Source organism: Monodelphis domestica, chromosome 1, assembly GCF_027887165.1.
Source record: "Monodelphis domestica isolate mMonDom1 chromosome 1, mMonDom1.pri, whole genome shotgun sequence".
NCBI lineage: Eukaryota > Metazoa > Chordata > Mammalia > Didelphimorphia > Didelphidae > Monodelphis > Monodelphis domestica.
The window spans coordinates 459494579-459511063 of NC_077227.1; the positions used below are offsets into that span (position 1 = coordinate 459494579).

Consider the following 16485-nt stretch of genomic DNA (forward strand, 5'->3'; position numbering starts at 1 on the left):
TTGTATAGGGAAAAGCCTAGAGGAGGTCTGAAACTAGCTCCTATCAGCCAGGGAAAGGTAACTTGAATTTTCATACACCACACCACAAATCAGGGTTTGATTTATTGTTTATCAATTGTCTTGACTTAATAAAGTCTTGGAGAAAATGTTAAAAGTGCAGATCAAATTTTAAAATGTGATACTTTTTCAGAGAGCCTATTGTTAAACATTTTACTAGCACCTTCCTAGATGGAGCCAGCAGACCAAATAAATGGGAGTGGGAAATTGTGGAGAGAACATCAGGCCAGATAAGGTTCTATAGGTGCTGAATTTGGTCAACCTAGCCTAAGGTCATCACTGGGGCTCTTGATCCCCTCATCAGGGTCATCTTAGGCATCTTGGCCTGAGATGAGTGCCTGAGTCTAAAGGATATAGCTTCAGTCCCACAGATTGTTCCTAGGGATCTACCTACAGAATTCATCAAATGAGATGCAATCATTTTCATATATATGTATGTGTGTGTGGGTGTATACACACATATATATAGGCCCTGGCCATCAATCCACATAAACTATTTCTTGTCCTGGCAGTAAGTATATAAGAAAGCCATACTTTTCTTACTTCAGTATTAAGATCTCTCCCTATATTGCATCAGTTGCATGTGCCCTTTACTCACCTGACCTGACCACCTGAGTTTTAGACCCCTTACCTCAGATGTAGCTGTTTCTCCTACTCTGTTACCCTTATATTGGGCTGGCTCATCACTTCTTGTCTCTGTAGATTCCCTGGCCATTGTTTTGATTGCCCAGCATCCAGACTACTGGCTTCAGGGTCTTAAGCTCTGGTTGGATTCCTACCCTCCCTGACCCAGCCATTATCTGGTTCTCCTAGTCCCAGTATCTAACTTGACATGTGACACTGAACCACAGCAGATTAGCCCTCTCAGTCTGAGGCAGGAATTTCCAGGATCCCAGAGGTGGGATTTACCCACCCATATTCTCGTTTCCACTAAAACCCGCAAGGGAAGTTGTGGCATTCCTGATGTATGTCAAGAACAATTTTCCAAAAGAAGGTCACAGAGTAACAACAGACTTATTCTCCGAATAAAGGCAGCAATAGTCTACATTTGTAAAACACTTAAGAGTCTCCAAAGTACTTGCCTCACAAGAACGCCATGAAGTAGGTAGTTTAAGTAACATTCCCGTGTTAGATATGAGAAAGCCAGGGCTCACCAAAGTTAAGTGACTTATCCAGGGGCACAGAGAGTATTATTGGCCACACCAGGACTAGAATCCCGATTCCCAGGCTATAACACTGAAAAAAAATTTCCTTTAGGATCCTTTCCTGAAAGACTCTTCTACAACATTTCTACAAAGCAACAGGGAGGTGAACGTAATTCCCCTTTGCTCCCTTTCCATACCTCTGTTTGGGATTCCCCTATAGAGAATGACAAAGGCATTGCAAAACTACAGCTCTTCTAAATTTAGGGGAATTTCTCAGTGCCACATGCCCAGAATGCACTCTTACTGACTCCTTGCCAAAGGTAAACTTTGATCTCCTTTCAGATTCCCTCCAAACATCAGGATAGGGACTGGGTCAAGAGCTCCTTTTGGTCAGGTTTACACCTAAAGATCTGAGTTCTATCAGGACACACAGGCCATTTAAGAAGGAGTGTACAGTCAGCATCAAAACACAAGAGGTAGGAAATTAGAGCAGGTAGACAAAAGAGTAATGTGACTCTTACTGTCACTGACCAAGATGAGGTGGCAACTCTCTCTTTCGCTTACTTTCTCACACTCACACTCTTCCTTTATAAGCAAAACCCCAACAAAGAAGTACTCAGCAGAGATGACAATCCAGCAAATTTTCTATATATTTGGGGGGGGGAACACCACTACCATCTGCTTTTCTGGAGTGTTTAAGGAGCTCAAATCATGGCAATCATAATGAGGAAATGGATGCATTGGGCAAGGGAGAAGGGACTTGCCAAAGACCCTTTGGCAAGAGCGTGGTAATTCCAGAATAAGTAAACTCAAACAGAAGATTTTCTGAGGAGGAAAAACAAGGGAAATCTATTTCCATTTTTCTTCCCCTCCTTTAGGCAGCTCATTGACTGAAACCAGAAGAGAGGGAATGTCATTCATGAAGGGGCCTCAGTGGAAGGCTAGCAACAGGAGCCCCTACCTCAATAGCGTTCCCAACGGCTGATCTTGTAAACTCACGCCTGACTCATGGTCTCCTTGCACACTCAGTCTCACACTTAGTACCTGCCCTCAGAGGGCCAGACGTTATTGATAACCACAGCCACCAAGCAGAAACCTTCTCTGTAGTCCTGGGGAACAGGAAGCAGAAGTACTAGTCCTTTTGACTCCAGGAAAGCAGAAGCAAATGAACTTAGGCACCTTCAAGGCAAGGGCTGAAACTCCTCCCACTCCAGGTGGCTGAAAACCAGCATCACCCCAGCTCATCAAGGGGAGTGGAAAGGGCTGCAGAGGGCCCTGAACTATTATCACCTCCAGTCCCCACTCCTCACTCCACAGAGCCAGTCGTGGGAAGGAGAGACAGAAAGGAGGTATACCCAAAGCAGGGGTTTAAAGCTTGGTCAGCAGGAGCTAGAGAAGCTTCCAGATTGGGGGAAACGTTTGGGCCACAGTGAGGCAGTGGAAAGAAAGCAGGCTGGTTTTGTCAGTGGGGGCCCAAATTCAAAGCCTGGCTTTACCACTTACTATCAGTAGCACTTTACACGAGATAATCCATCTTTTTGTGCCTCAGTCTCCTCATCTATAAAACAAGGGGGATGAATTTAATGATATTTTAGCTCCCTTCTAACTTTACGTGTCTGGTCTTGTGATCCTGGATGCTGCAGGAAATAAACTAAAACAGAGATAGTCCCTGCCTTCAGGAAGCCTAGCATCAAGTAGAAGAGACAGGAAAGAGACCCATCATTGCTAGCATGTGACATGGGCTTAGGAGAGACATATGTATGGAAAGATTCAAAGGTGGTTTTATGAAGCACTCTCCTAACATCTCTACTGACCCATTATATAAGCATCTCTGCTTCCTTCATCTGGAGAGTGTGAGCCTCCTGCCCTGCAGCCCCAAACTGAAAGGGCTTATTGCTTAAAACCCCGGTTGGTCACTTGCAATTTCTCCAGATTCTGCTTTAGACTCTGTCCCCTGGTCATTCCACTACCACCAAATCCAAAGCCAGCACAAAGCATGTAGAAGAAGGCAAAGTTACAAGTTGCTTTTTGGCACCCTTCCATCCTTTATTCTCTCATCGGAGTCACGGAAAGACCCGTAGAACAAAGAATATCACAGCACAAAATGTTGGAGGAGGTGGGAGACCTTACAGATCTGCTTCAACACTCTCATCTTACAGACCAAGAAGCTGAGACCCAGCAAGAAAATGTGATCTAGAATTCAGGGTTTCTACCTATCAGTCAAAGAGAGTAATTTAATTGTGGCAGTGAACTCCTGGTGTGGTTAACTCTCTCAGCTGATAAAGATCAGCAACTCCTAAAGATAAAAGCTTAAGACCTAATTTATTAATAGTCCCTACCCCCCAAACCACTATTTGTATAAGTCAGAGATTCTCAACTTAAGGTCCAAGGGAATCCATGAATTTGGATGGGGGGGGAGGTTACATCTTTATTTTCACTAACCCTTTGTTTCCTTTGAGAGTTTGTGTTTTGTTTTATGTTTTTAAAAATATTATTGGGGCAGCTAAGTAACTCAAGGGATCGAGCACCAGGCCTAGAGAGAGGTGGTCTTGGCTTCTAATATGGCCTTAGACACTTTGTAGCTGGGTGACCTTGGGTAACCACGTAACCACTATGGCCTAGCTCTTGCTACTTTTCTGTCTTAGAATTAATACTAAGACAGAAAGTGAGGGTTTTTTAAATAAATAAAAATATTCTTCTGAGAGGTGATCCATAGCCTTCACCTGACAGCCAAAGGGGTCCATGATACAAGAAGGGTTAACAAGCCTTCTCCTCAGTGCTGCTTGGTTCAGGATTCTACACCTAGTTTTCTCTCAAGATTTGGGCTCCATATGGCTCAGGGCCAGCATTAATACTATTTCAACTACATTTTGGGTTAAACAGGTCTTTGTAGACTAGCTCAGGTACCTAACCACCATGTACCAGTGTTTCTTTTTTCTCTTTAAACCCTTGCCTTCTACCTTAGAATCAATACTATGTGGTAAGGGCTAGGCAATTGGGGTGAAGTGACTTATCCAGGGTCACACAACTAGGAAGGGTCTGAGGTCACATCTGAACCCAGGACCTCCCATCTCCATGCCTGGCTCTCTATCCACTTAGCCACCCAGCTGCCCCCTTTACCAGCTAAAGGAAAATGTGCTCTAAAATGGAAACAGTTCACTTAGGAAAGAACTGTTGGAATATATAACCTATATCCAAAGTGAATGTCAAAGGAGGGCAGACTCTGAAGTTGTGTGCCAGGCAACATGCAAGGTCAGTCTCAGGGAGAAGGGAAGAATGCCATGGGAAGGACTTTAATGACATCTGGACAAGATAAATTGTGCTCTCCTCCCATCCACACATTCCAAATGGTCCAGCACCCTCTACTGTTACCGGAAATCTCCTCTGAACTCTGTTAGGGAGTTCTTCTGTCCCCAAAGGCCCTGGCACATGGCTTGAATCTGCTGCCACTCCCTGAATGGAAATTGTCCTAGGAGTAGGCCCACTGCAGCTGTACTCTGCCCGCAAAGAAGAGTTTTTTTTTCCTATGGAGAAGCTGGATCTGGGGAACAAGGCAAGCAGCTAGCTCACCCAGACCCAACCCCAGGGAGAGGCGCCAGCCTCTCCCAACTCATTGGGACTGAGCTGTAAACAAGCTTGTTTATTCCTAGGAGGAATAATAGCTTTCTCTGGAGTGATGACATCTTAGAAACAGCATAGCTTCACAAACAACAACAAACTGCTGGCCACTTGGGCTTTCTCATAAGAGCTGGAGAAGGATTTCCAATGAGAACTATTTGTCAGGCTCCAAGGACCTAAAATGAAGAGACTAGGTACTTATTCTTGGATATGTACAAATAAGACTTTTATCTGCAACAGGTACCACATTTTCCACCCACATCACTACAGTGAGAGGAACAGGAGAGGATTTGTAGTAAATTCTGATACTCATAGATTATTTAAGCTGAAAAGAATTTGAGAATATGGAATGTTATAGGGATCTTAGAAAACATCTAGCCCCATTTTCTTATTTTGTAAAAAAGGAAACTGAGACCAAGGGAGATGAAGTAACTTTTTTTAAAATACTTTTTTTTAACCCTTACCTTCCATCTTAGAATCAATATCTTGTATTGGTTCCAAAGCAGAAAGAAGAAGGGTAAGGGCTAGGCAAGGGCACATGACTTGAATCCTCTGGGTTAAATGATCTACCTAGGGTCATGCAACTAGGAAGTATCTAAGGTCAAATTTGAACTCAGGACTTCCTGTCTCTAAGCCTGGCTCTCTACTGAGCCACTTGGCCATCCCCCAAATAGCTAATTTTAAAAAATCCTCATTTTACCCTCCTTTTCCTATGTGGTAGCTATCTTCCTCAAGCAACTGTCCTATATCCTTCCCACCTTTCATGACAAATTCCTAAAAATAAGCTGAGTATCCTGATTGCCCATTTCCTTTCCTCTCCCTTGTAATAGGGCTTCTAACTTCATTGCCCAAATGAAAACATTCTCTCTAGATTGACTCATAATCTTTTAATTGCAAAATCCAGTAGAGTTTACCCAGCCCTCAGACTTGTTAACTTCTCTGCAGCCATTGATAGTATGGGTCATTTCTTCCTTGGAAACTCTTCTCTCAGTTTTCATGACATTGTTCTTCTCTCTTTGTTCTCTTCTCTGTCTACCTGCAACTCAGTGGTGGATCATCATCCATTCCCTAGCCCCTAAGTGTGGATAGATGTCAGGGCTCCATATTGAACCCTTTCTCTTCTTTCTCTAAACTCTTGCTTTGGTGGTCTTATCAGTTCCCACAGATTTAATTACCATCTCTCTACAAATGACTCCCAGATCTGTATATCCAGCTTCAGTCTTTCTTCTGAACTCTAGTCCCACATCAACAACTACCTAATGGACAGTTTCAACTAAAAGTCCCATAGACATCTCAAACTAAATGCCCCAAAAGAACTCATTTTCTGTCTCACAAAACCAACTCTTATCCCCTCTTTCCTAATATCCCTATTTCTGTGGAGACAGGAAGCATCCTTCCTAATACAGTGGAGTCAGGAAGACCTGAGTTCAAATCTAGTCTCCAACACTTCCTAGAGATATGATCCTGGGCAAATCACTTAAACCCTGTTTGCCTCAGTTTCCTTAACTGAAAAAATGGGGATAATAATCCCTATATCATAAGATTGTTGTGGGAATCAAATGAGATATTTATAAAAAATATTTAACATGGGGTCTGACACATTACAGATACATATAATATATTCCACCATCACCATCACAACTCAGACTTCTCACCTTTCCTCATCCCTCATATCCAATCAGTTGCCACACCTCATTGATTGATTTCCCCTCCTATCTCTGGCATCCATTCTCATTTCTCCATTCATGTGGCCAGCATCCTGGTCCAAGCCCTTGCCACCTTTCTCCTGAACCATTGCAAGAACTTCCTATTCCTCCATTCAGCTGCTAAGGTACTATTCCCAAGGCACAGATCTAGAATTATTCTGCATTCTTCTTCCTGCCCTTTACAGTCCAGCCAAACCACTGTTCCATCTCCTAATGCCAACACTTACCAAATGCCTATTGATTGGTTGATTAGCTGCACAGCTGAGATTCAAGTGTCCCTACTCCCAGGCCGGGATTTTTTCTACTCTACCCCATCATCTCTGCTTCAGAGATCTATCACCTTTCCCAGAAAAATACCAGCGTCTACTTATAACTTACCCTCATCTCCCCTATGATGGACATACTGAAGTTGTTTTGAAGGGAACTCAAGATTCTGAGAGGCTGAGGTAAGAAGAGAATTCCATTCTAAGCATGAGTTACAAAGGCTTGGACAAAGGAAGTAGAGCCAAGGGTTCAGGAATAGCAAGAAGGCCAGGGTGGCTGATTGGGGACAGGGAAGGAGAGTCATAGATGACAGTCTTGAAATGGTGGACTAGAGATAGATTAGAAATGGTTTTAGACATCTGTACAACCCAGTGGAATTGTTTGTCGGCTCTGGAAAGGGGGAGGGGAGAGAAAGAAAATGAATCATATAAACATGGCAAAGTATTTTAAAATAAAATTTAAAAAAAAATGGTTTTGGAGGGGGAGCTAAATGGCTCAGTGGATAGAGAGCCAGGCCTGGAGACTGAAGATCCTGGTTCAAATCTGGCCTCAGATGCTTCCTAGCTGTGTGACCGTGGACAAATCATTTAACTCCCACTGTCTAGCCCTTACTGATCTTCTGCCTTAGAATTTATCAGTCCTAAGATAGAAGAAAAAATTAAGAAAAAGGAAAGAATGCTAACTCTGTAGTCAGACAACCCATATTTAAATCTCAGCTCCAGTATACACAGGGTCCTGTTTACCACTTGCAAGTTACTCTATGTGTCTAGATCTCAGTTACCTTAACTGCAAAATATTTTCACTGGGTTATTGTGAGGAAACAACTTTGTAAACTTTACAGAACTATGAGAGGGTGCTCAATTTTCATCTGAAGCCAGGCTTCTTTTCTCTAGGCCTCAGTTTCCTTATTAGTAAAACAAAGGAGATAAAAAAATCCCTAAAGTCCCTTCCAACTCTGACAGTCTATTTTAGGGAGCATTGTTACTGATGTTCTCTGATGGAAGAAGTAAGAGGTGGACAATTCTCAGCTTTGAGGAGGCACAGCCAAGAGTATCTGCAACTCGGCACCCCAGGAAGCCAATTTCCCTCTGCCCCCTGCCTTTCCACTTCACATCCCTAGCCAAAATCATTAACTGACAAATGCCACTCAGGGGCTCTCCTCACAAAACACTAAGCAGGATGGAGATTTCCCACTTAATATCAACATTCATCAGCCCCAGTGGAGTACCCTCACTGTGGCAGGGGCTAAGGCTTCAGTCTGTCAGCCAACACAAGCATATATAAAACGCTTACTCTGTGCCAGGCGCTGTGCTACGTGCTAGAGATACAGCAGTAAGCAAAAGCAAGACTGAGTCCTCAAAAACATGTCACCCGGAGACGAATAGATCTGAGCGGGGAAGGTACTCCGTATGACCTCCCCTCAAGGGCTGGGAACAGAGTGGCTAGCCCAGGGCCCCAGTCACCCGAGTTAGATAACAAGATGAGCTACTAACAAAGAACACTCACTCCAGCTGGACTCCAAGAAACCATACAGGCATACCAACATATTTTCACACATTAAAAACACCTCACAGAAGGGGCAGTGAGATAGCTCAGTGGAAAGAACACCAGGGAGGACCTGGATTCATATCTGGCCTCAGACACTTCAGGAACAGAATGTGGCAGGGCAGGGCAGGGCACCTGATCTCGACTGCCTAGCCCTTGCTGCTCTTCTGTCTTACAATGGATAATAAAGGATTTTATTCTCTTCAGGAGGCCCTCTTCCCTCCCCCCACCATAAAGAACCTGAATTTCTCAGCTCCCAGCTCCTTGTCCTGCCTAAAAATGGCTCCCCTCCTTCTGTAAATAATTATGATAGAAAGCCTGCTCTGGGTGGAATTATGTAGACACTTAGGTTCTGAAGTCTCTCCATTTCCTGCAGGAACATGCTCTCCTTAAAAGTCTAAAGCCAACAACTGCCTCCAGTTAGGAGGAGACCCATCGAGTGTCAACAGGGCCAAAACAGACAGCCAGACAACTGGCTGGCCACCTCTCAAAAGCTGCCCCACATCTGGGCAGCTCTCTCTGCTGTCACTTGGCAAGGGAAAACCTATGAGAGCAGGGAGGGGAGCTGCCCTCATCCTTAGCACAACTCAAATCAAATGTGAACTATGAGGATGACTGGAAAATTAACTGACAAATGCTCCCCTGACTGACTTTTCAGACTCTCGAGCTTGACTTGATCACTTCCTTTTTCTTTGTAGAGGACAGGCACCGGGCCATGGAGAAAGGAAGTCATCCCTGTCAGCCTGATCTTGCAACAGCTTGATGAAATGTATTCTTTGGCCTCCTTTCTCTTTCCAGGGTCCCTGAGTCTGTATAACTTAGGTGAGACAGCCCCACCCCTTGCAGAACTCAGTCTGGAGCAGCCCTTAGGAATGTCAGGCTCTGAGATGAAACGGAGAGAGAGAGCTGTCTTGGAAGCGGGTATTTCACAAGTGGCCCTGAGTGCAGAGTGCAGAACAAGCTGCCCTCAACCGTAACACTTCACAAGTGGCTCATTATACATTTCAACAGAAGCAAAGCCTCCCGTGGAAAGCCAGCCCATAGTTCAGTCAAGTCATCACATATATTCACATTCACATACTTAAAATTGCCTAATCTCTGAAGTCTTTATGCCCTCAAAACAAAGAGTTGTAACAGTTTGAAATCCTCGACCAAAAGCATCACAGATGAAACCACAAATACTCTTATTTACTGCCAGCTGGACCCCAACTTTCCATTCAAAGCTGCTGCTTTTAACCAAATAAACCCGTTTGCTCGGTTGCTTCCTACAGCCGCAAGTCCCAGGTCCCAGGACAGATTTCCCACCCATGCTGACTCCTTTCCTCCCCATATAAAAATTACCCTTCTGGCAGTAACTCAGAGGCAGGGTTCGGAAAGCCGGGGGGACTAAGACAGAATCCCAGGTTCCCTGGAGCTTCAATCCTTTTTTTCTCCTCTTCGTCCTCTTCTCCCATATTCTCATTCTCTCCGTCTCTCTCCCTCCCCTTCCCTCTTGTCCTCCACATCACCTGCCCCCTCCCCCCATGGCCCCACACCACACCCAGCTATCCCCGAGCAATACACACCATTCGCTCTGGTCGCAACCACTGCATCAATGGCTGCCTTCGAGGAGATTTTTAAAAGGCAGCACTTGGAATAGAATGGAGAGTAAGTGGCTCTCCCCAGGCACCTACCCAGCACTCTCTGACGGGAATGAGCCGAGTCCCGAGCACAAAGAGCTAAGGCGGCTCAGCCCCAGCTGCAACAATTCTCCAACGGCAGCGTCTCCAGGAACTAACGGCATGAGCGCCCAGAGCCAGCCTGCCCCAGGATCCTCAGGCAGGCAGGCAGGCAGGCAGCTCCGAGCAGGGCTGCCGCACTTATTAGTGGTCGCGTCAAGTGGCTGCCTGAGACATGTGAAAGGCTCTCCCCAGACAGAGTGCCTTTGTGTCAGCTGCCCTATTTATGGCACTGCCCAACTTCCCGGGGGGACCATTACCTGCTGCTAGAAGGAAAGCCCCAAAGGCCGGCTTTCTGCTACACCCATCCATGGCTGGGAACCTTTGAGTCACCTTTGCTGCTCCTCCTCCTCCTCCTCCCTTTTCCTCTCCAAACAGGCACCAAACAGGCACCCCATCCTGCCCTTGGAGCAAGGGGAGGTGAGAGATGAGTGAGACTTAGTTGCTCCCACAAATAGAAAACTCTGCTATTTGCTACTCCACCGTCTCTGTCCGGGAAAACGGGGATCTGAAAGCTGTGGAAGCAAGTCCTCAATCCGAGGCTCCTTTCTCCCTCGCAATTACTGTAGCTCCCAGATCGCCAAGGCTCTGCATTGCTTCTTCCTAATCTAGTCCCAAGAGCCACAGAGGATGGCTAGGGAACCCCACTCCCCCCTCCCACACCTGGGAGGAACTGAACTCCCCAAATTGCCAGCCTCATAAACACCGGCTCAGCTTCTGTTTTCCCAGCTTCAGACCCCATGTCAGAGCCCCGCCAAATCCTCTCCAAGGGCTAGCTATGGAGTTCCTATTGACCTGGCTGTCAGGCAGCTCAGGGCACTGTTCCACAGAAAGCAGCATCCACCCATTTCTCACATTCAACATCCTGGAACACAATTAACCAGAAGTGCTAAGGCTCCCACATTCCTATGCACCCTTGTTTTCATTTAAACCCTCACCTTCCATCTTGGAATCAATGCTGGGTGTTGGTTCTAAGGCAGAACTACAGCAAGGGCTGGGCAATGGGGGTTATGTGACTTGCCCAGGATCACCTAGTTAGGAAGTGTCTGAGGCCACATTTGAACCCAGGACCTCCAGTCTCTGGGCCTGGCTCTCTCTCTAACCACTGAGCAACTCAGCCATTCCCTATTTCTATTCATCCTAGACAGGCTCTGCTGGTCCTGGGTAGAGAATACAAAGAAAGGGCAAAGTAAAGCCACTGTGAGGAAGATCCAATAAACTACATCCTTATCAGCTGTACCACCCCCACCCCCACCCCCCACCCCCCACAGGGCCATCGCAGCCCTAAGCAATCTTATTGGCAGAACATGCTGAACTCATTCCAGACAAAGGATGCAGCCACCTCTGGGGTGGGGCAGAATAGCCCTTTCAACATCCTCAGAGCACAGTTTAATACTATAGGACTCGTGTTCTAAAGGAAAGCATCAGCTAAATGGAACCTCTGGGGTGGGGAAGGCAGAGAAGGGGAGCTACAATGGCCCAAAGTGGTTTCTTCCAAAGACCTTGGGTTGAAGCAATGACTATACCAGCTTGGGCCTCACCTGCTACACTGTAAGCACAATTCCATTTAGCAATTATCTATTAAACACCCATTAAGGTGCCCAGAGTCAGAGTTTGTCTGAGTGTTGGCTGCAATGAAAATAAACAGAAGCACTTTCCTTGAGATCTACAGTCATCTATTCACTTAGATCTCTACTGAAGAAATGAGCCTAGTGTTAAACCCAGTGTTATTCTCACACAGAAAGAGACTTAGCTAAACACTGACCTTTGCTAAGACTACCCAGGAGGCTTCCTCAAATACATTAGTTGCTCGAAAATGTGAACTGATCCCCTGGCTTGTCATTAGAAGGCAGAGACAAAGAAATCATTTGCAAAGCCCAGAAGTGAATTAGCATTGGCCTAGCATGGACCCATTCTTGAAGGCAGTCTGCTATGGCACCCTGCCCAGCATGAATGGGATTAGAGTTGCCAGTCTTCCTGGTTTGCTCAGGTCTCTCTCAGCACCTGGGGGCAGTTGCCTGTTGGCTATACAGGGAGTGAGATCTCTGCCCCTGACTTGGGAGGCAGAGTGAGTGGGACTTCTGGGAGGAAGTCCCAGAAAGGAAAAACTCAGAAGTGAAAAAACCAAAATCAGGGTGGGGAAGGACAGCTGGGTGGCTCAGTGAATGGAGAGTCAGGCCTAGGGACAGGAAGTCCTAGGTTCAAATCTGACCTCAGACACTTCCCAGCTGTGTGACCCTGGGCAAGTCACTGAACCCCCATTGACTCACCCCTTACCACTCTTCTGCCTTGGAACCAATACATAGTATTCTTCTAAGGTAGATGGTAGAAGGGTTAAAAAAAAAAGTTGAGTGAATTATGTTTAGGCTTCTGTTCTGGTAGGTTCCTTGAACTTGCTTATTAGCTAGTAACTAAAAATTTCTGACCTTACTCCACTACTGCCAAACCTCTAGGACATGAGGCTTCTTTATTGAAAACTGGACTGGTGGTATTGAGCAGTTATAACAGTGTTTTTCTGATATTAGCTCAACAGAATCTTGGACAAGACTATGGCCCCAGATAATTAGGAGCATGTTTCTAGAGCTTGAATGGGACTTCAGAGGTTGCCTAGTTCAATGGCTTCATTTTATAAACAAGGGAAATAGAAGCTAAGGCTACTAAAAGGACTTGCCCAAGGTCAGAAAGGTAGTTAAAGTAGAAGGCAGGATTTGAATTCAAGTCCTTTAACTCCAGAACTCTTTCAACCACACTAACAACAACCTACCCGTGTAGGTAATAGGGGACAAAGGTCTCTTGCCTTCTTGGGGGAAGGATTCAGGGCTCCTTCCTCTGACACAACCTGGTTGATAAGAGATGGAAGAAGATGAAGCAGCATGTCTGCAGGCTCCTGCTGGACCACTCACTGGTAGAAGAGGCTGTTCCTCAAGCCCAGTGCCTGCACTAAAGCAATATTTTATTCTTTATTCAATAACAGTGAATTAAGTAAGTTAAGTCTGTGCCAGAAACCAGCCAATTCCAATGATCCTCGTGGCTCCAGATGACAATCAATCAGCCAATGAGCAGGCAATGTTCTCTCTCTCCCCATCTCTATTCAGTCTTGGTTGTGTTACAGGGTGAAGTCTTTCCCAAAGCCTCCTTCATAGACTAAGTGGTATCTGCTAAATGCCTTTCTAGCCTCTTCTATGCCCTGATTTCTCCCTACTCAATAGGTAACATTAGATGTTCATGGTATTACCATTAAGGCAGGCCCTGGCCTGGTAAGCTCCCTAATATCCTTAAGTACTCCCTACTCCCCTACCACTCAAATTGTTAGCATCAAGTCCCTTAAGACAACTCAAATTTGTGGTGGAAATAGAAAAATCATACGATTATGGAGGAAGAGTGTAAAGGGACCTCTGCAATCATTATACTAACATCTTCATTTTATAGCCCTGACAACCCGAGACCCAAAAAGCTTAAGTGACTTTACACAAAGTCACACGTAGTAAACGGCAAAGTTTGATCAGAACCAGGTCTTCTAAACTCGAATTTAACTCTTCTTTTTCTATTGTGACATTTTGTCTCTCAAGGCTGGCTCTGTTTCCATAACCAACAAAGAAGATAGAAAGGGACAGGAGGTGACACCTAGTGAAGCCTGCTGACTCTGGGATAGCCTTTGAAACTCAAAAGACTGTCCTACCATTGACCACGGGCTCTGGGCCTTAGTCCTGTCTCTGCCCCTTTGTCCTTCTTTACCACTGGTCAGATCCTTGGATCTGATCAAGTCCTATGTGGGGATGTTATCTTCTGCCACAGAATCTTGGCCTCAAAGAGGTCTTCTGGTCCAGCTATCCCCTCACCTCCATCTAAGGTGGCACTTCATTACTTAAAAGCCATTCATTCAGTCAACAAATATTTATCATTTTGCCTTTGCAACATCTCATATATATATTCCCTCCTCTCTTCTGGCAGTGCTACTACTGTAGTGCAGGCTCTCGTCTCCTTATACTTGGATTACTGAATCAGCCTGCCGGTAGGTCTGCTGATTCAAGACTCTCCTCACTCCAACCCATTTTTCACTTAGCCACCAAAGCAATTTTCCTAAAATGCAGGTCTAATCACATCATCCCCCACTTAATGTACCCCACTGGCTCCCTATTGCCTCCAGAAGCAAATACAAAAAGCTGTTTGGCATTTAAAGCCCTTCCTACCTTTCCAGCCTTCCTACACCTTTTCCCCCAACATATATTCCTTGGTCCAGTGACACTGACCTCCTCATTGTTCTATGAACAAGCAAAACTCTGGCTTGGCTCTCTTGGCTCTGGACATTCTCTCTGACTATCCTCCATGCTTGGAACATTTTCCCTCCTCCAGTCTGACTACTGAGCTCCCTGGTTCCTTTATGTCCCAACTAAAATTCTGCCCCCTACAGGAAGCCTTCCCTCTATTCGATTATTTCCTACTTATGCTCTATATAATGAGCATCATATATGTGCATTATCTGTGTTTCCATTTTCCAACGTTTCCAAAGTCATCCAGAGTCAACCCAGTGGGACAGAGAAGCAAGAAGGTAAGCCTGAGGTTTCAGTAACTAGAATGCCAGGGGTCCCCCTGCAGGAGACTGTCCCCTGCTGAGGTCTCTTCTGCTTTCACCTCTCTTTTTCACTTTCACTTTTCTGGGGGGACTTGCAGGGAAGAGTTGAGAGGAGTAAACAACCTGGAACACTGAGCCAAGGGGCAAAAGCAAAGACAGAGCACATATATATTTACTAGAATACTTCATGATTATGCTATGAAAGAATTATCTTGATTTTTGTATTTGCGTTTCCTGAAATCACTTTGTGATACACAGGGGAAATATGTGCACAACACAATATGTGTATTATTCTACAAATGTATATTTGGAGAGGAATACATACTTTCCTCCATATATATATAAAATGTGTGATTTCCCCCCCAAATGCAAGTTTTCTCTTACAGCCATGGTTTCAGCCATCCACGTAGGTTTTGGAACAAATCCATCACAGATAAAGAAGCCCTGCTGCATTTATCTATATCCTGGCTCCCCATTAGATTGGAAGCTCTTTGAGGGCAAGAATTATCCTTTGCTTCTTTGTGCATCCCAGAGTTTAACATAGTACCTGGCATATCATAAGTACATAATAAATGTTAGTTGATTGATTGGTTTTTGAAGCACCTTAGGCTAAGTATGCAACACTGTGAAAGATGGAGAAACAAGAGGAAGGAAAGATTGAGGGAAAGAAAACCATTGATATGAAAGTTGGAATCTAATTCAGACAGTGGACAAAGGAAGGAAGAATTCCAGTTCAGGGAAAATTCAAGTTTTGCCTCCCTCCTAGGTATTCTACCCTAATCCTGAAGCATGGAATTTCCCCAGAACACTTCACATTCCTATTAATCACTGGGCTTGGAGTATTTTCTTAGAGAGGCACCTGATATTTCTGTTCCACTGTTATATTTGGAATTTGGAAGCCATTTGCCACAAGTGATGATACAGTAGTGGGCAATCTCCCCAGCAACAAGATATTTGATCACTCAAGTTCTATTGCCCCAATCCTTCCTTTCAACTTCACAAACCCAGGCCTTGGCTAGAGGTACAATCAGCAGGTCAACAAGGATTTATAAGGTACTTGCTTTGGGCTTTTTTTTCCAAGCTTTCAAATGGAATAAATGAATGAAAGTGCTTACTATATGTCGAACACAGAGCAAGATGCTAGCCATGTAAATAGAAAAAGTCAAATAACCCTTGTTCTCAAGGGACTCTCTCAGTGATAAGTCCTGGAGAACCTTATGGCTTTCAGGGTAGATGGCCAAGTCCTAGTGGTCCTCCATTTCCCTGGAGGGAATAGAGTTAAGAAATTCTGACTCATCCAAACAGTATAAGCAGTCCAGATAAGATTCTGGGCAGCCTGGGAACCTGGGAATAGAAGCAAAGGGAAGGAAAGGGAACCTGGAGGATGATCTAGTAGAAATGTATTAACTTGAACACTGTAGCATAGTGTTTGATCAACCCAAAGGCCTTAGTAATTGGAGGAAGATCTCATTGTTTTACAAAAACTGCTAGGAAAACCAGGCAACAATCTAACAGAAGTTAAGTTTATTCAACACCATAAACTAAGATAAGCTCCAAATATCTTCATAATCTAGATATAGAAGGTCACGTCATCAACAAATTAGAAAAGTAAGGAAGAAATTATTGTTCAGATCTATGGATGGAACAGATCATACTAGAAAAAATTGACAATTTTGTTTATATAAAATTTTAAATGCTCTTTTAAAAAAAATTTCTATAGTAAAAATCAGAAAGGAAACAAGTAACTAGAGGAAAATTTGCAACAAATTTCTCTGACAAAGGCTTCATTTCCAAGATATATAAGGAATTGATTCAAATTTCTAAGTCAAAAAACATTCCCCAACAGATAGATATATGGT

General features: G+C 44.6%; 1 protein-coding gene across 12 annotated transcripts in view; it reads right to left on the bottom strand.

Annotated features, from left to right (window-relative positions):
* RGS3 (regulator of G protein signaling 3) overlaps window positions 1-16485 on the bottom strand; it is a 233983-nt gene that overhangs the window by 32958 nt on the left and 184540 nt on the right. The window contains exon 1 of one of the 12 annotated variants that reach the window (XM_007474999.3): window positions 9901-10348. The exons of 9 other annotated variants lie outside the window; for them this stretch is intronic. In XM_007474999.3, the coding sequence (XP_007475061.1) occupies window positions 9901-9927 (27 nt within the window). In that variant the 5' untranslated portion in view covers window positions 9928-10348. Of the gene's footprint in view, window positions 1-2163; window positions 3613-9900; window positions 10349-16485 lie in introns of those variants that run through there. 2 more of the 12 variants (XM_007475002.3, XM_007475000.3) reach the window with 2 other exon arrangements.